The sequence below is a fragment of the Ambystoma mexicanum genome, chromosome 8 (genome assembly GCF_040938575.1).
Source record: "Ambystoma mexicanum isolate Mex_15411 chromosome 8, UKY_AmexF1_1, whole genome shotgun sequence".
NCBI classification, from domain to species: Eukaryota; Metazoa; Chordata; class Amphibia; order Caudata; family Ambystomatidae; genus Ambystoma; species Ambystoma mexicanum.
The window spans coordinates 816,831,455-816,856,114 of NC_090929.1; the positions used below are offsets into that span (position 1 = coordinate 816,831,455).

The 24,660-nt window shown below is 45.0% G+C and overlaps 1 protein-coding gene across 3 annotated transcripts in view; it reads right to left on the minus strand.

Annotated features, from left to right (window-relative positions):
- Positions 1–24,660, minus strand: part of SEC24C (SEC24 homolog C, COPII coat complex component) — a 1,750,167-nt gene that overhangs the window by 567,288 nt on the left and 1,158,219 nt on the right. For all 3 annotated transcript variants that reach the window (XM_069610689.1, XM_069610688.1, XM_069610687.1), the window contains 2 exons: positions 16,673–16,789; positions 16,085–16,255 (listed from right to left, as the gene is read on the minus strand). In XM_069610689.1, the coding sequence (XP_069466790.1) occupies positions 16,085–16,255; positions 16,673–16,789 (288 nt within the window). The remainder of the gene's footprint in view (positions 1–16,084; positions 16,256–16,672; positions 16,790–24,660) is intronic.

Genomic DNA, 24,660 nt, shown 5'->3' on the forward strand with positions numbered 1-24,660 from the left:
CAATTATCTGCTCTAATTATGTTGGTTGTATTTTGCAATGCTTCCCTTGGGTGGACTCACCGGCTTTGGTTGGTGTATGTCGGTTCTCCTGCCGTAAGTCTGTGGAGATTGTGCAGCTCTCTGCCTTCTCTCGCCGCTCTGTACTGCTTCACTGCTCCCACCTGCCAGTTTCACAGTTCTCCAGGCTTCGGTTCAGTGGACTCTGCTTTGCAGCACCGGTGTACGCCCAGAAGCTCTCTGTCTGCTTCTGGTGTCCTCGGCGCGTGTGTCCACCTGCAGACAGCCTTCCTTCTTGGAAAGCCTCTTCGCTCCACGGACAAAGTTGCCGTCCTCCAGTCCCTCACTCTGCTTCAAGAGAGGCTGCCTTCTCCAGCCAGCGAGATTGACTCCTCCTCATATGTTTCGCCAGTTTAAATCTCCCGACTTCGGATTGACTTTCCCAAACACTAGAGCGCAGCATGTGCTTTGGGCCCTCAGTAATCCTCCTTACTTGGTGCACCATTTTCGTTCCAGTACTTTTGGGTTTATGTTACAGGTAGTTTGGTTTTGACAAATTGGCAGTGTTTCTAATGGTGCCAAAATGCCCATCCACATTTGATGAATGTACAGAGTCAAAGAGAATGTCCTCAATGTCTTTCCTAGGAAGGTGAGGACCTACCAGGACCTCCCTGACCTGTTCCAGGGCAGTCCTTCAGACAGCTCCATTAAGGGTGTCCAAGTGGCCCCTCACCGGACTGCTGATCAACAAGCAGAGGTGAAAAGTTTGCTGAGGCAATTTTCCCCCTTGTTCTCAGTCTCCTGGTTTGACACCTTGGTGCAAACATGACATTGACACGGGAGACAGTGTACCTACCAAAGGTATGGGATACAGGATGTCAGACAAAGTAAGGTCTTACATTAAGACTGAGGTGAACAAAATGTTGGATCTTGGCGTGATTGAACCCTCTAGTAGTCCTTGGGTCCAGCCCTGTGATTTTGGTTCCAAAGGCAGGCACCTCTGAACTGAGGTTCTGTGTGGATTACAGGGCTCTGAATGCTGTCACCAGGACAGATGCATACAGCTTGCCTAGAACAGATGAGCTGGTGGATACTTTGGGTGCCTCCGAATACCTCAGCACATTTGAACTCACTGCAGGCTATTGGCAAATTTCTCCATGGCATGTTCTTTAAGGCCTATTGGCAAATAGCTCTTGCAGAACATGCCAAGGAGAAGACAGCTTTCTCAACACCAGAGGGTCTTTACCAGTTCAGGGTAATGCCTTTTGGGTTGAAGAGTGTCCCTGCCACTTTCCAGAGGCTTGTGAATGATGTCCTTAATGGGTTGGATGAATTCGGTCTAGCATATCTGGATGATATAGCAGTTTTCAGTGGCACCTGGGAGGATCATGTGAAGCACCCAGTGGTTGAAGTGTACGAAAAGAAGTAGTGGAACTATGTTCCCTGCTGGCCTGCACCCACCACCCACAAACTACATCGCCACGCCCTCTCCCACACACAATACAAACCCCTGAACACTTGCACCTGCTGTTTAAGGGAACGTTCAGTGCAGTGCACTGAAAGTGCAAGCTGCAACGTCTTCCTACACTTATTTTAAAACAAAACCATTCTGGGACGGTTTCATTTTAAAATAGAAGTATAGGAGCTGTAAAACGTAATTTAAAAAAGTAGGAGGAGCACCACTCCCGACCTCTCCCACTTACTTCGACCACTGGAAGCACTTCAAGATTGTGTTGCAGGCTCTTCAGAAGGCCCACTTGACTATAAAGGCCAGTAAGTGCCAGATTGGACATGGATCAGTGGTCTACCTTGTACATGAAGTAGGTGGAGGGGAGGATACAGCCTCTACCCAGTTAAGTACAAGCAGTACAAGACTGGCCTACCCCCACTACTCAGACCCAAGTTAGAGCCTTTTTAGGACTCACTGAGTACTACAGAAATTTCATGGCAGACCATGGCACCATAGCTGTCGCTCTGACTGCTCTCACAACTCCCAAGAAGGTAACATGGTCTGAAGAGTGTGGGAAGGCCTTCAATGGCTTAAAAGACTCCTTGTGCCAGGCCTCTGTTCTCAGGGCCCTTGATTACCAAAGACCTTTTATTTTGCAGACAGATGCCTCTGGCACTGGGATAGGAGCTGTACTATCACAAGTAGATGAGAAGGGTAAGGAACACCCTATTGGCTTAATTAATCGCCAGCTTAAAGGACAGAGCTCAGATGGTCCACAGTAGAGAAATAATGTTTGTCCGTTGTGTGGGCCCTAAGGAAGCTGAGGCGCTACCGCTATGGGACCCACTTCACTGTTCAAACTGACCCTAAGCCCTTAAAGTGGCTAATGAACATGAGGGTTGGAATCCAAAGTTGCTCATGTGGTCCATAAGCATTCAAGGCTTTGACTTCACTATTGAGCATAGGCCTCGTGTCCAACATAGCAATGCTGATGGGGTATCCAGAATGTTTAAACCAACCTGAACATTCATCCAGGGGTGGATAAATTCCTCCTGTCCTTGGTCTGGGAGGGGCAGTGTTAGGAACGATTCCAATTTCATGTGCAATTTTCCCTCCAGTTGTGTACCCTCCAACTTTTTGCTGATGTCTGAACACCATAGTCTGACTGGAGCACAGCCTTCTGCTGCACTCCCCTGGGCTTTTCTCTCATTTTTAATGGGGAAACTGACATGCCCTTAAAGACAGTCAGTACGTGGAGACTTTGTTTCCCTTAGTCCTTGTCGCAACTTTTCTGCAACATGTAACAAGTGTACAATGTACCTTACAGTACAGTGTCTTGGGTCTAGTCATTTCCAAAGGCCCTACATACTCTCAAGGATTTTCCTTGGACAGGGCTGGTGGCAGCTTATCACTTAGCATATTTGTAACCCTTTCTTGCCAGGTAAACCGCGATTACTGTGTTTGGCACGGTTAGGTGCCCTGGCTCCAAAATGGCTGCACCACAAGGTTCTTTGTCCTATCCTTTGGCCATTTTGCCCTTTCACCTTCCCCAGGTTGAGCAGACCCAGATCAGTCCTTATTTTGGCATGCATTTCCTGCAAAGCGCAAAGCTTTCACGGGCTTCTGCATGCCTTGTGTGTGCGCCCCCAGGATGTAGGCTGGAACGTCTGGTTCCAATACACATCCTGGGTGCCAGATTCTCTAGAGTGCTGTGAATGCCTGGGACCACTGTGGTCCATGATTGGTCCACGTATGGTATGCCTGTATGTGAGCAGATCTCCCATTGGGTCCTCTTCGCTTGGGCGCGAAGGAGATTCTGGATAAGAGAAGGCCCCAAACACCCATACCATGTCGATCTCTGGAGTTCTCACAGAACGAAGGATAGGATCCAAGTATCCTGAAACTAAGAAGCCGAGTAGAGGAACCGCTGTGACCCGCTGAAAGGTTTGGCACCCTGAGCCCTCTGTCGTCCCGCTGGACCTCCCTGCATCCGATCGTCCTAGAAGGTCTGCAAAGGCGCTTCGATCCATTGGAATAGTGGGACCAACTATTCTCGGCACCTTCATCTTAACCTGCAAGTAAGCCTTTTCGGAAGTGTCCCTGGGCCATCCAGTGGACTGACCAGCTTGTGCAGACATTGGGCTCTGATACCGCCTCCGTTTAGAGGAGGTCCTTGAAACTTGGCGAATCGCAAGCTGTGTTTTCACGGCACTCTCACACCGGATTTCGTACACTTGGCGTTCCCAGGTCTGAAGTAAAGTGAGTGCGCTCGAACCAGAATATACGCAGTTGCCATGTCGCCCAGCCGTGGTGACTAACTTTGCACGTTCATTGCAGCTGTGGTCCTCTGTGCCCTGAAGCCTGCTACATCGGAACTGGTCTGATCCATCCACCAGGAGCGAAGAAATCGCCACTGTCCCGTAGGGAAATCAACGGTGTAACTTCGTCGCTGAAAGCTGCAGAGCTGCGAGACTGCCGCATTTGACCCTGCAACCGAGTGGACTCGACTGCCGAAGTTTGGTCTGGAGTGCGCCAGGGTCGGTGAGTAATCGCAACCCTAATGGTGGCTCCTAGCACATCCATCCAATTTTACACATGAGTGGCCCCCGAGGGCCCCTCGCCTTTCCACTGCTAGTGCGAACTAGCAAACTATTCCCAACTCTTGGAATCAACTTTGCCCTCAAGTGGAGGCCCTCCTCAAATAGTGGGAACCGATTCTGCATCACCTCACCTACCTTCCTGAGTTGCTACAGCCCCTACAAAAGGCCGTGCTTTGCCCATTTGAAGAACCGCGTGCGTCAGCATCGCAAGTACATTTGAGCATTAGGCTCCTCATGTTAGGGATTGGACTGCCTTTCAGTTAGGATTGTATTTGATACATAAGGGCCTAAAGACTATTTGAACTGCCTGCTTCCTTTCCTGTTTAGGTTGTGGACCAATTTGGTGCATTCATCCTTTGGAACCCATTGGTCTTGTATATATGTGTATAGATAAGATTGTGTTGGTGTAATAGTATTGCTGTGATTTTCTTACTGTGTTGAATTGCAAAGGTCTTGGAATAAATGTATTTGTATTTTTTACATATATACACCTGACTGTGAGTGATTTGTAAGTGTCCTTTACTCTGTGTGCTCACTGAGGTCTTTCAGTCACCCTCACCCCTCCTGAGACCTAGTCTTGACCGCCGCCATAGCTACCTTGATTTGTCTGGCTTGTCCAGAAGGTTACCCTGTTCCAAGAAACTAGGCTGGCCTCTGCCCACCAGGTCAGAGTTCAGAAATCCATCTTAACAGGCTGGAACGCAGCCTCCCTTCTGGGAGGGAGGGACACTCTTGCCTTAGGAAGGGCGCCCTGCGGGTTCACCCCGCAGCCTTCGAAAGCGATGCTACCACCACCTCGATGGAAGGCACCGCCTTCGTCTGGTGCACCGGGGCCTTCCCGGTCAGGCCAGGCCCCTTGTCCTACTTGGCCTTCGTGGTCGTCCCGGACACCTTGTCCTGCTTGGCCTCCTCCTTAGGGGTCGAGTGGGAGCCTCAGTCCTTTTTGGCCTTCTCTGCCGAGGGTAGGCCGGACGCCGTACCTTGGTTTGGTCTTCTCTTTGGCCGTCTCTGAGGCCACCTTTAGCTTGTCCGGGTGATCAGACTTCCTCTTGGATGAAGATCCAGAGCGTTGACTGGAGACCGAGGCAGCTGGGGATGTCGAGCGCACCCTGGTGGCAGAGGAGCCTGCCGCAACGGCGCTCCCGCCGGTAACGAACTCGCAGTGCTTGGCCTTTTGTTGGACCACAGCAGGAGGGGAGCACTCAAAGGATTTAGAAGCCCGCTCAGCTTTCCCGGATCCGGGAGAGGCATGCCCCTGAGAACCACCCGGTGCAGAGGCCTTGGGTCTGCAGCCACTCTTACAGCCGTTTACGCCGATCCTTCAACGTGCGTTTCCAGAGTTCACGGCAAAACGCACAATCTTCCTTCTTGTGCGTTGGGTACAGGCAGTACAGGCACTGGGAATGTTTGTCGTCCATGTAAACATTATGCAAATCGCAGTCGGTGCAAAGCTTGACAAGAGAAGGGGAATCCTTCTCGTCTGACATGATCCACGCGGTGTAGGCCTGAAGAATCTTCTGGAAGCCTCCACGAAGAAACTCGGCGAAATCCGCCCTTGAGGGGCGCTGAAGAATCTGAAAAATGGGTCCCCGTTAATCAGAAGGGTGATCGATGAAGCACACAGGCTCGATTGACTGGAAAATAGAGTAAAACTCTTCCAAAAAGTGAAAGTTGCAGTAAAAGCTCGAGAGCTAAGCATGAGGACTCCCACCACTTGAACGTGCAGTAAAAATCTGAGGATGCTGCCAGAGGAGGGGCTTAGGTAGAGGGCAGTCATTGCCTAGGGGCAGTATGACCCAGAGCTGAGTGATTGGTTGGTAGGAGAAATACAGATCAGAAATTACTGAAACTGATTTTTTTTCTTTTACTGAGGATTCCCAGCCTGACGGCGGGGAATATTCATGAGCATGTGAATCCATGCCAGATCCCATGCTGGAGAACATAGAGGACCATCATTTTACTTTAAGTCCATTCCTCCTCGATCTAATAGGTGCAGAAGTAGTTAAGGTTTCGTGGAAAGGTTAATTAATATGGATGTCAGCATTAAAATAGCCAACGATTATCTGTGGCTTGCCAATTCCGTGTTTTTCTAGCATGTTCTTAACTATGCCAACATTTAATTTAGTAAAGGAATGACCAGGGGGATCATAGACAATCAAAAAAAGAGACCTCAAGGCAACCTAAGAGACCTCCAAGAACAGTCTGTGGATTCACGAATATCCTGAATTTGCCATGGATGGGAAACAGATAAGACTGGCTTTTGGACAGCCTTTAGGTCCTTTAATTGCAACCTTTTGGATAGTCTTGCGTCCGTCCAACTCTATGGTCTGTCAGCCAGGTCTCTTGCAATGTCAGTATAGTAAACACATCAACAGCTGACCAAAGCCCTTCATCTTCAAACAAGTGGGAAAAGCCTTGTGTGTTCCACGAGTAAAGCACTGGGGGGTCACCGTAGCTGCAACCCAAAACCCGCCTTAAAGGCAACAGACAGCCATTGCCAAAAGCCATCACATGGGGTTACTAAAGGAGAATTGGAATTCACAGCAGTACGGTCAGATATATTGCTTAAGACCTGGGGTATTTGAGGTGCGACAGGTGTAACGTGTGGATGAGAGCACACTTCACTTCCCATTGTTTTATTTTGACAGCCCAGTCTTACATTAAACACCATTTGTGTTTATAGACGTACTGATATATTTTTTTTTGTTGGTACCCCAACATTCACTGGGGAAAGGGGATGTTTCTCATCCTGTATATACACAATTTTACATTTATAACCTAATTGAAACAATTTGTCTTCAAAGTTCAGCACATACGAAATGACATCTTCAGAGCTAAACCAAATGTTTGAAATACTAGATGTCACATGCTCGATTTGATCTATGATTTTTATATCTTCTGTTTTAATGATTAGCAAAGGTAGAACTGAGTGGATAATACTCAAAATCTTACAACGGTTAAGCAGTGGAGACACTTCAGTGTTGAACACAGATTCAACCTGGAGTGCTTTGATGGAAAATGTATTTGAATGTAAAGGTTTCTCAATATTAGAAGTACAGCTTACATTTGCGTCCGATTATGCTACCGAAGTACAATGCTCGGGAAAAGTGGATTGAACATATTATTAAGGGGACAACCTAGTAGAGGGGGCAGAGTAGGAGGGGGTATGGCTGTAATAGATTTACTAGAAGGGGGAAACCAGTAGGAATAGTCATATTTGAATTAGAGGATGCAGAGGTAGTGTTCTTAACAGTTTAATTGCTAAATTATAGCAGTGTTTAGAGTTCCACTCGAGTTAGTAGGTAAAGCTATAGAGTGCAGATCATTAATTACATGTCAAAGATTTAGGTCTTTTAGCATACATAAATGCTTGTGATACAGGAGCTACCTTTTTTTCTATTAAGCCTTTTAGGGCGGGAGGTAACTTTGTTAGTTGAGCGAATAGCATTGGAAGAATGAGAGGCAAAAGAATCTGAAAAAAGTTATTGGAGTCAGGAAAATACCCTGATAAAATACAGATTGTAAATCAAGTTTATTCTCACATTTCGAAATTAAAATTGTGAGAAGGTTTTCAAATGCTAAGAACATATCATTGGATGACATACTAGTATTACTCCTATCATTAGGGTCGGAAGGTTCAGTGAGAGAATCTTTATAATCTCTAAAATCAGTAGAGGGGTCAACAAGTTCAGATACAGGACAGTCATCAATTTGAGGCTTATCATTAGGGTTCTGTATATGATTTTCTACAGTTAAGGTCAGGGGGTCATGTAAATGTTGTGGATCAATGCTGAGAGAATCAATTGAGCAAGAAGTGTTTATTAGGTCGCCTATATATTCTACTTCATCAGTGGGTATTGTAACATCATGATTTCCATCAGGAGAGGTGGATAAAACAGCTGTCCAGTCAAAAGATCGAAAAAAAAAGGATCGAATGACCTTTTGCTCGAATGCAAAAGGATCGAAAAAAAGGTCGAATTTTTTAAAAATGTATTTATATATATTTTTTAGTTTGGGTTGGTAAAAAAATGTATTTAATAAAGAAAATGGGGAGCTGGGGGGGGGGGGACACCCCCATGAAAAAAAATGTTAAAAAAAATTCGACCCTTTTTTTTGATCCTTTGACTGTCGATCAAAAGGCATTCTATCCTTTTGTTTTCGACCCCATCACTGGCAACCAACAAAACAGTATCACATGGACTGAGTCCTAGCAGAAGTAACAGGAACTGCTAATGCGACAGCGCACAAATTCGAGGCGACCGAATCGGTCGTGATATCGAACGAGATGTCATCAATGTTAACATCAGAAGATAAATATTTTGCTGCAGTAGATTGAATAGGGATGCCAATAGGTAAATATGCTGTTGGAGGAGACTCTTCCACTGCTTCAATCACAACGATCAAACAGTATGTGTAACTGAAGGGTTCTTGACCAACGGGGTAGATGTTGTAGGTTTGTTCGTTTGTAAAGGTAGACGAGCAGTGACAGCTGCTGCTGAAGTAGCATGTGTAATTATCTGGCGTACAAAACATGCTTTGATGTAATACAGACCTCGGACAGGATTCCTTGGAGAGTTACAGAAATTCGCTTTTTCGTAAGGGAGCCTTGTTAGAACTGTGCAGCAAGACGAGAGGTCAATATTCGCAACAAATCTAATAATACAGTTCAAACTAATTCAGACGTGATATTAAAAGGTCTTGTAACAGGACAGCATATGATATAGCCAGGTAAATACAAGGAACTTAACACTCACAGACTAGTTAAGATAAAAGGGACATTAATGTCTATCGAATGATTGTAATAGACGTTAGACTAGAGTTATAACGGCAAGCCATAAAAGATACCAAAGAAACACTCGAAGCTGTCTCGCGAGTCGTTTCTCATAAGAATTGTGTGCTACTTACTTACGGATTGTTAAAAGACAGGAGTCAGAGATACAGATTGCTGGCAAGAACAGGAAACGTACTGCATGGATTTAGAGTAAACTATAGTAGCAGAATAGAAAGGTGTAGGTAAAGCTGACAGCTTATCAGCCTACCAGCACAATTCCATCAGCGCACTTTGCTGATTGCGCACGCGCCGAATGCGCATGGACAGCAGTATTTAAACAACACCGGGTCAGTGGGCGTGGCCAACAGGGTAAGTAACTTTTCAGCTGCACAGTAGCTTTATTCTAATAATCTTCCAATTTGTTCCCAGGGCCCCAAGCCGTTAAGCCCCGGAACATGGAACAAACAGCAGCACACTGCGTGTGCTACGCACAAGCTGTGTGCTTTTAAGGCTTGTGCTGTCTCTTCCACCGGCACCAGTCCACAGCCAGGGAAGACAGACTCCAGCAATGAACAACTTGGTCAGCAGCGTAGAATCAGCAAAGATAAAAGCCTCACACGATTCACAGAACACACAGCTGCACACCGCTATTAGTTCTTCTGTATGTCTTCATACAAATATTGTTTATTTTAAAACAATGGGATTGTGCCTTACCTATATAACTTGTGTGATATTCCGTCTGCCCATTTCCCCTATTAAAAGTATAGCCTTGACTGATCGGCTAAACTTAACCTTTGGATAGCCAGGCATTAAATAGGAGGTGCCCTGTGTGATGAATCCAGTGGAGTCATCACGGATTCCTGGTAGGGATCTCCTCCCATGTGGCCAGGGGAAGGCAGTCGCTACCTGATCCTGACTCTGGCGACGGCTTTGTAAGGATGGATCACATGGGAGGAGACTACCACCTGGGAGATGTTCTGACTTCATTGAAGTGCAGTTTTCACCCCCTTTCCTCCAAGGAAGATCCTCTGACACCTAACACATTAATGGCATATTGTCATTTAACGGTTCCCACATTTAGAGGAAATCAAGAAACTTTGTCTTTAGGGTATTTAAGTCAGGCCCCCACATTTAACCCAAACACCCACAACTTACAAATACCACCTTCTGTTTCGAATGTATCTTATTGTAAACATCTTGAGAAAAACCATTAGAGAAGGAGAAGCCCAATGACATCCATGGACTCCAACTCCCATTATCACTCAGGTTCTGAGACAAGGAGGAAGAGGAGAGGGTTTGTGCAGTGACAAATGCCCAAAGTACAAAACGCAGGCTAGATTTTCAAAGCCTACCGTGCGCAGACATTTAAAGATGGTGACCGCTCTAAGAAGTCGAGCAGTGCATGAGAGGACGGTAGACTCCAGGCAGAGGTTCGAGAACACGAGACACACAGAGAAGGTTACTGGGACAGAAGGAGGGGCACTGCAGACTAGCATGAAAAGCCATGGAGACAAAAGGTGCGGCTCAGAAGCTCTGTGGTGTTGGGTCGCTAGTGCAAGCAGCGTTAGTCCAGACCAAGAGAGGAAGCCAGCGTATGACTGCAGAGCTGCACAGAATGCTGGAGAGACCTCCGTTGACTGCAGTGTGGAAAGACAATAAAGCAGCTGTTCCACAAAGACGCAGGCATAAACGGACATGCTGGAAGAGCCCGCCGAGTCTGCCAAAAGAAGTTGAGGGACCCTGGGGTGTTCTGACAAGAGTGCCAGCCCATATTTGATAAATAGGAGACTGTTAACGATGGAGCGAGCCTAAGAAGATTATTTGAATGCAGTCAAGACAAAGTACAAATACAAACCCCAATCCAATACAGGTGCATGGGATATCATTGTGAGGGAGACGTTTAAGCAAGTGCTACAATAGGCAAATATACCAAGTACCTCGTGGTATAGGCCCTATCTGTATAACAAAGTGTTAGGAAAGATTTGGAGAAGTTCCCTTTGGGTGCACTACAACAACCTTGGCCTCCTGGCAATAGGAACCCAACCTTTGGTATAAGTCTGTACTACACAGGTTGGTAGTGTGACGGAGCAGCCAACCGTATCTCAATAGGGGTCAATGTGAGCAGTAGGGGAATTAGACAGAGATTCACAGTGACAAGTATCCAAATTAACTCTTACACACAAGGTTTCTTGATTAAACAATTATTAATTTAAGAGGTCAGTTTAAATAAGCCTTCTTCAGAAGGGAGCAATATAATAGCAACACACAAATACCTCCAAAACACACACACTTAGTTTCTCTAAATCAGCAAATACCGACTTGGGATGGCACACAGACACTTCCTACACCGTCACGTGACCTAAATAGGTAGGACACTGGACATTAATATAGCTCTGTTGCATTTAGAGCAATACTTAGGAGTATGTCAAAGAAAAGGGTTATTAGAATAAAACAAGAGATCACACAAATATTCTGAAGCAGGTTAGTACTTTTGAAAACCCCCAATGCAAAGTAGGTTAACCCCTTTCTGGAAGGAAGACCAAACACAGAGGGAAGAAGAGTCATTCAGGTAGCCAGGCTAGGCCAAAGTCAATTGGGCAAAAGTCTAGGTGAGCTGAAGCACTTCTTAGAGGGAGGTAAAAGTCTTGCACAATGTTTTAGAAGTCTTTGTAGAAGAGAAGAAATCAAAGGAGGGCCACAAGCTGTTTAGGCTTGTGAGGTAAAGAAGCTGTTAGCAACTCTACAGAAGCGATCAAGACACATCTCAAATGAGAACAAGTGAGGCTACACAAGAGGTAATTTCTCTTAGACTGTACAGTACCTTTTGGTTAGAAGAAATGGTTCCAGCTGGCTTCTGTTCCTGTGCAGCTCTGCAGATCATGTGTTCCTGGGCCTCTGTCGTGGGGACAAGAGGGAGGCCGTCTGGAGGATTCCTGCACTGCAATGGGACGATCAGCGACAGAAAAGAACCAACTTCTATTCAGTGGCACTTTGCGGTTTCAGTTCCTTGCGTTTCAGCAAATGGCAACACCACAGATTCTTGGCTGTCGAGATGGGCTTTCCTTGCATCTGGGGTCCAGCACTCTGTTGAGGTGGCCCAGGCTCGGTCAGTCCTGCTTCGGGGAGTCCGGAGGATCTTCCTGGAGCTCTTGGCCAACTTAAAAGCAATGCACACAATCTGGTGTTCCGGTCCCTGGCTCTTCGGTTCCAGCAGCAGTAGTGAAAATACAACCAGCTTCGAGAGGATGTCCAGAAGGGCTTACTTTGGAGTTGATTAGTCCCACCAACTCACGGGGAGAAGTCGTCCTTGCAGGGCTTCTCTAGTCTATGCGCATTCAGAGCTTCAGCACAGCAGCAGGGCTTCACTGGGCAAACCAACGGTCCAGCAGTTGCAGCAGGTGGCTCTTCCAAGTTGTTCTTCGGATTCCTTCATCCAGTGGTCGACTCTGCCTTCCAAGCCAAAAAGCCACGTCTTTGATGCAGGTTTCTCCCATTCATTCCAGCCTAGCTGCCAAGTCATACAGCAGGGTGGCTTGTCCTTGCCGGACAGCCTGCCGGCCAATCACCTTTGGTTGCATTCCTGTAACCAAGGGGATTAAGCACAGGTAGTTTCGGGCACCTCCCTCACTTCCTGCCACTGCCAGACATACTGGAGCCAGAGGCAAGCTTCACTTGTGGATCCCGACAAAGGCAAAACAAACAAAGGGACCAAACCTGGTTTTGGGGCGTAGAGTAAATCTCAAGAAGGACCTTTCCACAAAGAAATAACAAAAAAAGACGACTGGGGCCAATTTGACAAAAATGGCACCCTTGGCTGCTCTACTGTAGCTGCGAACACAGCCCGCGGTAAAAGCACACCACGGTAGTTGAAAGTAAATCACTGCGACCAGCCATTCATCGAGGAAAGGGTAACAACAAATGTTTAAATGAGAAAATAGACAAAGGGGATACTAAGTAACCCCTCCAGCATCCAATTGTAAGATTGTGTGTGCTGGGTCTAGAAAGTTACAAATGTAAGTAAAGTCAATTTCACTTTACTCTTCTTGGAAACAGTAGTTATCCAAGAGAAAGGTGTCTAAACCTTTGAGAAATCTGAAAGACTTCCCTGTGTCACTGCACGGAAGGTGCTGTGTGTCACAATGTAAAAGATGATGCCTATGGAGTTTGTCAGACTCCACAACCAAAAGAAACAGAGTTTGAATCATAGAAAAAGACACGAAAGCGTGGGAAAGAAGGGTCTCACTCACTCCAGGTAAAAAATTAAAGTCCTCAAAATCCAGCAAAGGTTCTGGGGGTCTTAAAGGTAGAGAGGAATTAGCACATTTCTGAGAATTCTCCATAACACCAAGAAACTGTGAATCGATTAAGAGAAGTCCAGGCAGGCAAATACCAAACGTTATGTAAAGGTACCTGGCTGGAGAGTACACCAGGGGTACTGAAAGTAACTATTAAAAGAAATCCTAGCAGGCGAGTGAACCAGGGAATTGAGACATTTCTGGCAGGGGCGTATATCAGGCAATCTGTAGAGTTAAAAGAAATCCTAGCAGGCAAATATACCAGGTGATTGAGAGTGATTAAAGGAATTATAAAAGGAATCCTGGGAGGCGCGTATACCATGTGGATGAGATTGAATGAAGATTCCTGGCAGGGGAGTACGCCAGACAATCTGTGGAGTTAAAGGAAATCCTACAGAAAGACTGTTGCAAAACTTGTGATTTAAACAAGAACTTTGTGAGTCCAGTAAAGAAACAAAGGAACTATTAAATTAAAGTGAAACTTTTGCCATCTTAATTAAGAAACCAGGGCATCCTCTGAATCCAATGTCTCTACCTAGGAGAACATTTTTGTTGGAATCATCATTACATTTTTGTTCGGAACACTTTCCTTGCACCCTTTGTTGTTTTGTTCTAGTTTAAGGGTCAGAATAGGACGTTTTGGACATAACGACAGGTTTTTCAGTTTCTGGCTTCCTGACATAGACTGATCCTTACTTTTGATTTTTAGGTAGGGAAATTCCTCTTATAATAGGGTCAGTTAGGCAGTTTCCCAACCCATTTTTGTTTTAATAAATGTCTTTACTTGAGACTATGAATACCTGGTGTTCAACTTATTTATGACCCCTTACACCTTCTTCCAAGGCGTTGATTGCTCTTTCTGAAAGGTAAACCTACAGTAAAGTAAAATCCTTTTAGCACATGTCCACGTCAGCAGAATAAGAACATGTTCTCTTACAAGTTCCAGATACACAGGGTTCTGGGGGCCAAGTAGGAAACAATAAGCTCAGGATTTATTGGGACTTCATAGCAAACTGTCTGGATGTAGCACCTGTCAATGCAGCTGCTTAGAATGGATGCATCCCTAGTGAATTGGGTATCCAGCTACCATGTCACTGTGAAAATGGCCGCCAGGTTATGACATTTCCTTAAAAATGCACCCTTCAGGCAATCAAACACTTTCCCCAAATATTGTAGGATTGAAGGTAATAATATATAATTATGCCCCTCTTAGAATATTTGGGGAAAAAATGTTAGTGGACAGAGAAAAAAAGTCACCTATCTGGCGACTTTTTCAGAATGACATTATCACATGGAACCGTGAATTGTTAAAGAATAAGAAATTGGCTGTAGCGAGCACAATGAACTGTCTATACTTTAGAATAGTCCGCTTGTCTAACTTGACAATACGTGTACTAGAGCAGAAATGGAGTACTGGAGTGCTGTACAAAATTGAAGAAAGAAATGTAAACAGACAGTTTAGCACATTTTCAATACAATTCCAAACAAGAGCAAAGCAGAGAAAGTGTTTTTATTATTTTAGATATACAAATATAGTTTTTTTTAATTCTTGCATTGAGGCCAGTATAATTTCAGATGGTGCAGAACAGATAAAGGGAAACCGAATAGAAAGAGAAAACCATTTCCCTTGCTGTTTATTTGGCCTGGAAACAAAACAAAAAAAGAAGACTATGTCCTTCATTACATGTTTGGTGTAATTACAGTGGTAAATCTGGCAAAATACCCCAAAACTGATTTACTGTTACCGCCACTTGATCCAGCGGAATTACAGCCGGTTTTGCAAGTGGTGGTAGGCCGCGTTAAGACCCCATTTATTTGTAGGTCATAGTACTCCATGGGGATTTCAGCTGATTTACTACCGCCAGCTGTTTTTGGACGGTAAACTGGAGGAATTAAACACAAGCATTCTGCTGAAACCTTTTCCTTCACCTTATCTTCAAACTCAAAGTTTGGTGGTAATGCAGTGCCAACTTCATTACCACTGCTTTTTTGCCACACCAAACTCATAATGAGTCCCAATGTCTAACTCTGCAGAAGATGAAATGGAAATAATGTAAACAGGTCTGAAATCAATGATTGACTCAAAGGGCAGGCTGTGATGATTTTTCAGCAGTGTGTGTAGCAGGGGGCACCACACACTGCACCACTAAGATAGATAAAGCAGGAATTTTCGATGTTGACAGCAGTACTTAAAAATAAGATTAAAGTAGAATTGCAGGTAAGTCTGCTTTTTTCTTTTTTTCCAAAATCGATCAAACCAGACAAACTATGTATTTAGTTTTGAAGCCGATACAAACAAGAGCAACATAGCAATATAAAAATGTTTAAGATGCAAAAACGCACGAGGAAGAAACCACAGGTGGGTGCATGAATTGCAGATTTTACCTAATATTTATAAGGTCATGTTTTAGAAGCTGGGTAGGACGGAGGAGTATTTGGATTTATGGGCATCCTTTAATGAGCTGTATGGATAATTTCAATTGCATATTACTGAATATTTGAGGGGGTGGGGTATAGGATTGTTCGTATTTTTGGTTGGGTCCGTGTGTGTTTTTTGTGTCTTGCGATTGGATTTAGATTTGTGGGGGTATCGGTGTTTTTTGCGACTTTCAAGTGGTATTACTGCAGAATTTAGTATTATTTTAGTTCTTATAATTTTGATATGATGTGGATTGCATATACAGTTTTTCGACTTGTATTTATTAGATAGTTGTTTCTTTGAAAATATATAAACATTTAAAAAAAAGATGCAAATACATAAAATAATATCCAACATAACATCCAGCGTTCCAGTTTTAACTGAATTATAGAAAGAAAAAAAATAACATGCATGTGTTAATCGTTAAACCTTTTTATACTATAGTTGGTGAAATAAGTGGGTGCCATTTTATGAAACTACAAAAAGCACATTGCGATTTATTTTTTTAAATTTGGAATTCATCATTATATAGTTGACAACTAAGTGGCTTACCTGGAAAAACATGTACTTATAAATGGAACCCCCAGTTTGATGAGATACCAGACCCAGTGTTGCCACATCCAAATATTGGTTTGGAAAAAGAAACAGGTCCACACAGCATCCCTGAGTGACACAGTCCTTGGCCAGGTTACTGTAGAAACTTGTCTGTGGTTGAAACAATGTCTGCAGAGAGAGGATGTTCTGGTTAGAATGCTTTAGTAATGCATAAGAGAAAGGAAGATGTGATGATGGAGAAACTACCATCAACTGGATGTCTGCTCCTCTGTTCTAAGCATGTTTTAACACTAATGCCACAGTAGACACCATACACCCCTCCCCCCAACCCCTCCCCAACACACCTCACATTCCTGTAAATTTTGTACCCAAAAAACAAGCTGGTGGAACTCAACACTGTTACTCTAGGATGCAATCAGGATAAAAGTGCTATCTGCATTATATTAATTATTCCAAGTTCAGCATGCCCTAATGCATGAACATTCTTAACAGAAATAATGTTCTGGAAGAAAAAGGAGATATCAATTTCACTGCTATCTCTTAAAGGGTATCCAAATAAGACCAACATGTTTTGCCACACATCACCTTCTCCTTGTCAGTGCCGATCAATTTCCTGTCATCTCTGTTTTTAAGCTTCCCTGGGGCTTCAGCAATAGGCAGTGATGTGTGAAAAATAAAGAGCTTCCCTGCGCAGTCTGCTGCCTAGAGTGATAATACAATTAGTAGGTCAGAGAAAAGGCATGCAGAATAGTTAACATCCACTATTAGTAAAGCAACATTAATCAGACATGTGCAGTAAGTGTGGAGACCAAACATTACTTTTGTACAATATTTTGGAAATATATATGCTAAAGATGTACAAGTTGGGCAGTATACCGCATCTAGCAATGGTTGGATGCAAAAATCGCTCGATATATCACATTATTAACATCCACAAACATGGTTTCATGTGAAATTTTAAAAAAAAATCCAGGACTCAAATCTAAATTGATCATAAAACGCTAAGATTTGTCCAATGATATGACAATAAAGAAGACACATAAAAACAGAGTATTCGTTATTGATACAAATCCAAAAATTAGGTAATCAACAGTTGTTAAGAGTCCCAAAGATCAACAATTAGACTGAAATGCCATTTCCGAAGACCATCAACCACAGAAAATATATTATTTCCATAATACACTATGTATTTTTATACTGTGCGCTCTGTTTAGTTTAGTTTCCTTATTTGTACCGCACACCGAACCCTGAGGTAACTGGATGCCAGAGACTTAAATGAGTTTCAACAGGTTAAAAGCATTTTTTTGAAATATACAATACAGTGAATGTAAGTGCAGTTGACCAAGTTACATAGTGGTCGCAATAGAGGGTTACAGGCATAACAATCAGAGAGTAGTGCATTTATTGTTGGCGAGCCGAGATTTAGTTTTTGCTCTGAACGTCCAAACGAAGGTTAGTTTCTGAGGTTGAGCAGGATAGCGTTCCATTGTTTCGCTGCTAGAACCAGGAACCTTGACCCTCCTGCTTTTTTTAAGGTGTATTTGGGAATGTTGAGGCAGTGAGAGTATTTGGTTCAGGTAGGTCTGGCTGATAACCGTTTGTTAAATCTGTCTGCTAGGTACTTAGGAGCGTCATTTGAGAGACATTTATGAATGATGACCAAAGATCTGAGGGAGATTCTGTCCCGGACTGGGAGCCAGTGTGCATTTTGTCTGAAGGTGGTTTGCTGGTTAGTGGTTCGCTGTTGCTAAAGTACTTATATAGCTAAACAAGGTCTATAATTGTTTAACATAATAAATGTGTATGTGTTTCAGTATATCAGCTTGCTGTATTTTCTGTGCTTTGTCAACCTGCAACCCCTGCCTTGAGTTAACCCCGACCACTCTGCCATGTTAACATTTTAAGAGAGGGTTGGCTTCCGTTTTGGACTGGATGTGTTGTGTTAGGAAAGATTTCTTTTTGCAACTTTCCCTCCATAGATTCCTACGGGACCTCGTTCTTTTAGCTCAATGTTTGATAATGTACTGACTTTTTGAAGTGAAGTAAATACTTCAGTTTGACTTACCTTGTGCCTTTTGCCCATGGTTATGGGGAAACCAATCAGTCCTTCAGACTATCAGTACTGGGAAACTATGTTTTCCTTTTTGATTCTTGTACTTTTTAACATTGCACACAGCACCTTACTTATGCATCACCCTAGCTTTTTACACTTGGGATTTTTGGTTACTTTTAGATGTGCCTAAAGACAAGCTGGTGGCAGCAGTTACATGTGTACCGTGTTTGCATTATTTTTGGTGTGCACATTTGTGTTTACCCTATTTGGCTACTAAATGTGGCTAGTGCCCTAAAATGGCCATGCCACGAGATGTTTACGTATTCTTTGGCCATATTGCAGTTTGACATTCTTCCTGCGGTTAAAAAACAAAAAAGTATACCTCATTCACTTGCCCGGGAAAGCTGTGGCTTTCGTGGGCTGGTGAGTCTTGTGAGTGAGAGGCCCAGGAAGGGGGCTGGAGCATTTTAGTTCCAGTCCACATCCATGGTGCCAGAAAGACTGGGTGTGGGACAAATGTGAAACCAGTAGTTGTCCCAGATTGGACAATTACTGGCTGTTTAACATTTGTGGGCTTGTACTTGCTTCCAGATCGGATTTTGTATAAGAAGAGGACATCTGCAGGCCATTTCTTCAGATTGATGCTGGAGGCAAGAATCCCTTGAAGAAAAAATATCTGCAGAAGATCCAAAGACGACTCCTGAAGTGGCCCAGAATCCCTTCCTATGTCCAGCCCGCTGAAGCCCTGCTCCTCAGCCTGATCCATGAAGACCCTAAGTGGGCTTCAGCCTTTGGACTTGTGAGACTAACTAGTTTTAACGCCTTTGAGGATCCAGTCCTTCAGAGCTTTCAGAAGTGTCCCTGGACTGCCCCGGTGGACTGACCAGCACGCTCGTGGGCTACCCCACAAGAACCGTCACCATTCCAAATTGAGGTCTGGAACTTTGATGGTTGCCTGCTAATGCCACAAGCAGCCTTCTCCCCCAAATTTCAGTTTTCCACCATCAAGTGAACCTGTCCTGGAGCAGTTGCTGTAACTATGAAAGGAAAGCTGCCTGTTGTCGCATGTGCGCGGAGACAGACGTTGGAACTCTCCTTCCTTCAACCTGTAAAGTGACCTGAAGGAGTCTACATCTGTGGATTCTACATTTCTTCTCTGAAATGGGCTGCATTTCCAGTCTATCAGAAGCATCCTCTAACCCGCAACTCCTGGGCCCCTCTCACAGCAACAAATGGTGTAAAACTGAGCCACCAGCAACCCCCAGACAATCCACTAAGTAATCTGGGAAAATCAGAGTGAGGGGGGTAAGTAAGCAACAGTGTGCCTTGTTAGGCAAAGTTTGAATGCAGTACCCTCTGGGAACACAACAAACAACTAGGACTACAGGTATAGGCAACGCAACCTTTGGTATACGCTTGTACTGCACAGTTCTGGTAGTGTGTTGAGCAGCCAGGCTTATCTCAAGAGGGGAAATGTGAGCTGTAGTGGAGTTTTAAAGATTCACAGTTACAGGTATTCAAATAAACTCTTACACTCAAGGTTTCTGGCATAAACAATTTATTTATCAGTCAGTTATAAAGCCTTCTTCAGATGGGAGCAATAGAAAAGTAACACAAATATACTTCAATACTGTACACTGAGTTTCTGAATCCGACTAGACCCTTTTGGGATGGCCCGCAGGCACAACCTACACCCACAGGTGACTTCAATAACAAGGGTGCACTGGGGACATTAATACCTTACTGTTGGGATTCAGAATACCCTTTAAAAGTAAGTAAAAGGCAAAGGTTATTAGAACACAAGAATATACAAATATTCATAAGCAGGGCAAATACTTTCAGTTAGCACTTAGAAGAGTCATTCAATTCAAGAGGCTAAGCCAAATTCAATAGGCCAAAGTCTTTGTATAGGATGCAGCACTTCAGGTAAGTAAATGGAAAAGTCTTTGCGCAATTTCTTAGGAGTCTTTGATAAAAAAGAAGAACCAAATGTGGGGCCACAAGCTGAGAGACTTGTGAGTTGCAGAAGTTACAAGCACTTCCACAGTAAGAGGCAGCTGAAGACTTCTGTTCCTGTACAGCTCTGCAGATATCTCTGTTCCTGGGCCTCAGTCTTGGGGACAAGAGGGAGGACGTCGGGGGACTCCTGCACTGTACTGACACCGTCAAAGCTGGCAACTGGCAAACTCTACTTTCAGTGGCTGTTTCGCATTTCAGCTCCTTGCGGGACAGCAAATAGCAATAAGAGCGGTTCCTGGCTGTCGAGGTGGACTTTCCTCACGTCTGGGGTCCTGCACTCTGCTGAGGGGGTTCAGGCTTGGTCAGTCCTGCTTCGTGTGAGTGCGGAGGATATTCTAAGCTTTAGGCCAGCTTACAAGCAACGCATACAAACTGGTGTCCCTCTCCCTGGCTTTACGGTTTCCTGCAGCGCTCTGAGGAAATTCAACCAGCTCCGAGATGGGTGTCCAGGTGGCTTACTTGGGAGTTGATTGGTCCCACCAACTCAAAGGGAAAAGTCGTCCTTGCAGGGCTTCTCTGTCGATGCGAACTTGGTGATGCAGACCTGCAGCAGGGCTTCACCGGGCAAACCAATGGTCCAGGAGTTGCAGCAGCCTTCCTCTTCAAGCTCTTCTTTGGTTCCTTCGTCCAGTGGTCGACTCTGCCTTCCAAGCCAAAAGACTTGCCTTTTATTCAGTTCTCTCCCATTCATTCCAGCCTAGCTGTCACTCACCCAGCAGGGTGGCTGTCCTTGCCAGATAGTCAGCCAGCCAATCGTCACAGAGTGCATTTGGGTCTCATAGGAGACTAAGCACAGGGAGTTTCGGGCACCTCCCTAACTTCCTGCCTACCCCAGACACTATGGAGCCAGAGGCGGGTTTCACTCCCACAGCCCGTCGAAGGCGAATGAACAAAGAGACCAAACTTGGTTTGGCGAGCAGAGAAAAACTCTAGAAGGACCTTTCAACAAGGCCGCCCGCCCGACCCTGGAAGTTCGCTTAGCCTAGCCAGGCCCACTACAGGCCATACAGTCGGCCCATTGGCTGCCTTGCCCTCTTAAGCCGGATTGGCTGCCGGCAGGCATAGCCGGCCCGCCTCCAACAAGGCCCGCGAGAATAAGGCTGATGCCCGTTTACTGCCGATTCTGCGTCTGCAAGGCCCCCTGGACCTCGAACACAAACCTGTCAAGGTAACTTTTATCATGCATGTGAAATTTACCGTAGAGGCCACAACTTATCAGCATCCCATAAACACACCTAGCCTGCTGACTCGATCCTCTGCCCAGCATTTCCACGTACTGCTTAACCCTACTGCCTGCTACTGCATACTTCTCCCACATGAAAGATATTGTCAATACCTCCCACGGCCCGGCGGGACGTCAGACCCTTAGAACTACTCTGACCCTAGCCTTGCCACGCCTAGTCACTTGGTCCTTTTAGCCTACTGTACTGCTAATCTAGGTACTGCGTCTTAGCCTACTGTGCTGTCTCAAATCTAGGTGATGCCCTGCTCCGTGTTTTTTAGCCTACTGTACTGCTAATCTAGGTACTGCATCTTAGCCTACTGTGCTGTCTCAAATCTAGGTGATGCCCTGCTCCGTGTTTTTTAGCCTAATGTACTGCTAATCTAGGTACTGCATCTTAGCCTACTGTACTGTCTCAAATCTAGGTGATGCTCTGCCTTGCGCTTTTAGCCCACTGTACTGCTAATCTAGGTGCCGCACAGTTATCTGCCACCCAGGCCCTACCTCCAACCTCCGAATTTCAGTGAACCCTGTTTGCACATGCATCTTAGCCCTACGTTTGAATCCCTGACTTTAGATAAACCTGCTTGCACATGCATTTTAGCCTCACTCCTAACTTCTGAATCTGAGTGAACCCTGTGTACCTAGACTCATTCGCGCAGCCGTTGTGTTGCCTTACCAAGCCATTGTGCAGCCCACATCTAGCCACCGTGTTGCCCACACCTAGCCAATGAGCCGCCATTACCGAGCCATTGTGTTACCACTGCCCATACTTAGCCACTGTGTTGACAGCCATTGTACGCTCTATAGAATGATCCCCATCCTCTTCCTCCTGATCACCCTTTGCCCTACAATGACAACAGCAAACCACCCACCGCAGTCTATGCCTACTGCAACGTCAAACTCTGATGACGAGCCCCGACCGACCAGCACCCCAGACACTAACCTACAAACTATAGAGATAAAGATACCTACCACCCACCACCCCATAACAAATATTCCATGCGATACCTTAAGTAGAAATGCAAAATTACGATCTAGACTACCCAAAATCTATGAACCACTAGCCAGACTAGCCACCAACCCTAGCTATACAAGAAACCACCAATGCAATGCCCCCAAACTAGACACCTCCCCCACCAAAAAATATTCCTACACTGACAGTCCCACTAACAACCACCGCAAATCAAGCAACAGACCCACCAAAAAGAAAAGCCATGTCACCCCTGCGACACCCAAACCAAACATACCCCTGATGGGTGCCCTCATTAATGCTAGATCATTGATGGCACATGCCACCGAAATTGCCAATCTCATCCAAATAGGCAATTATGACCTTCTAGCCATAACGGAAACCTGGCTTCACCAAGCAGCAGGACCCGCTTTGATGCTTGCCCTGCCCCCTAACTACAACATTCTCAGAGAGGACAGAACCAACTCTCGAGGAGGCGGCCTAGCCATCATCGCTAAAAACAACCTCGCCATAACAATAGAAATGCCTTCAATCACCAAATCTTGTGAATCCTTAACCGCCAAACTCTCAAAATCACCCTCCCAATCTATCAATATACACCTCATCTATAGGCCACCAGGTCCCATTGGAACCTTTGAGGAGGACATCTCTATGATCCTCTCAAACAATCTAAAAAACTCATCGCAAGCCATCCTCCTGGGAGACATGAACTTAGGTTTCAATGACCACAAAGACTTGCAAGCGACTAACATCGCCAATGTCATCACAGAACTGGGATTTACCCAAAGAATCTCACAACCTACCCACGAAAAAGGTCGAACACTCGACTGGGTAGCCAACCACAACTGTAATGTAACAATTACCGATGTCTGCCCACAAATCTGGACAGACCATGCACTAATAACCTTCCTCATAAATGAAAACACCACCCAACCCAAGGAAATTGTACTGCCCCCCCCCCTACCGACCAGAAATAAAAAAAACATAACCACAGACAAACTGCTACAACTTATCATCCCAACCCTAAATTCCTTATCTGAATTGCTAAACCCAACAGCCCTAGTGACCGTATTCAACTCAACCATGGCCACAGCCTTGGACACTATTGCCCCGTTGAAAATGAGAAAAAGCAAGCCCAGAGCACACTTAAATACTTGGTTCACCCCTCACCTCAAATCCCTAAGAATTGAAAAACGCAAATGCGAATCCGCCTGGCGACTAACTCCATCAGAGACTAACAAAATAGCTCTCATCAGTGCCTCTAAGATCTACAAAAATGAAATAAGGAAGGCCAAAAAAGAAAACTTCAACAACAGAATATCACAGGCTAAGTCTGGAACCAAAGAACTATTTCTTATACTAAAGGAACTGGAAAACCCTATCCCTGCTCCAGACAACTGCGATAAAAATAAAACGTGGTGCTCCAACATCCAAAAAGCTCTAAACAACAAAATTGCCACACTCCAAACCAAAATTGAGAAAAAGAAACAAACTATACCCACCTCAACCAATCCAAGCGGTAAACCACCCACCTCCACCAAGCCAGAACACAAATTCAACTTCACCAAAGTAACAATCCTGGAGATTGAAAAAATAATACTCTCGCTCAAACCAACTAACTGTCGAGGCGACATATGCCCAGCCCAACTGATAAAAGACGTGGCCAGAGACCTTTCCCCATTTATCACCAAACTTATTAATGCTTCCTTTGCATCAGGCACTATACCAGGCAATCTTAAGCAATCATGGGTCCTCCCCCTCCTTAAAAAGCAAACCCTGGACCCCGCCATCCCGGCTAACTACAGGCCAATCACCCCGGTACCATTTCTGCTAAAAATCCTAGACAGAGTGGCCTACCTACAAATCCAAAAATATCTGGAGATGCACCAACTATTAGGTACCAGACAGTCAGGCTTCAGGCCTCAACATGGCACCGAAACTGCACTTATCGATCTCAAAACCCAGGTCGATGAGCTGAGAGATCTTGGAAAAACTGCCCTACTCCACTTGCTGGACCTCTCAGCAGCATTTGACCTGGTGGATCATGATGTGCTTTGCACCCACCTGGAAACCGCGGCCCACTTCTCCACACATGCCATTGCATGGATCAGGTCGTTCCTAAGCGGCAGAACCATGAGGGTTTTCTCCACCTCCGCAGCGGCTGACCCAGTACCCATCACATGTGGCGTTCCCCAGGGATCCTGTGTCTCTCCGACCATGTATAACATCTTCACGAAGCCCCTGTTCGATGATTTGGACCTTCTTGGTGTCACCTACACAAACTATGCAGATGACACTCAGATTCT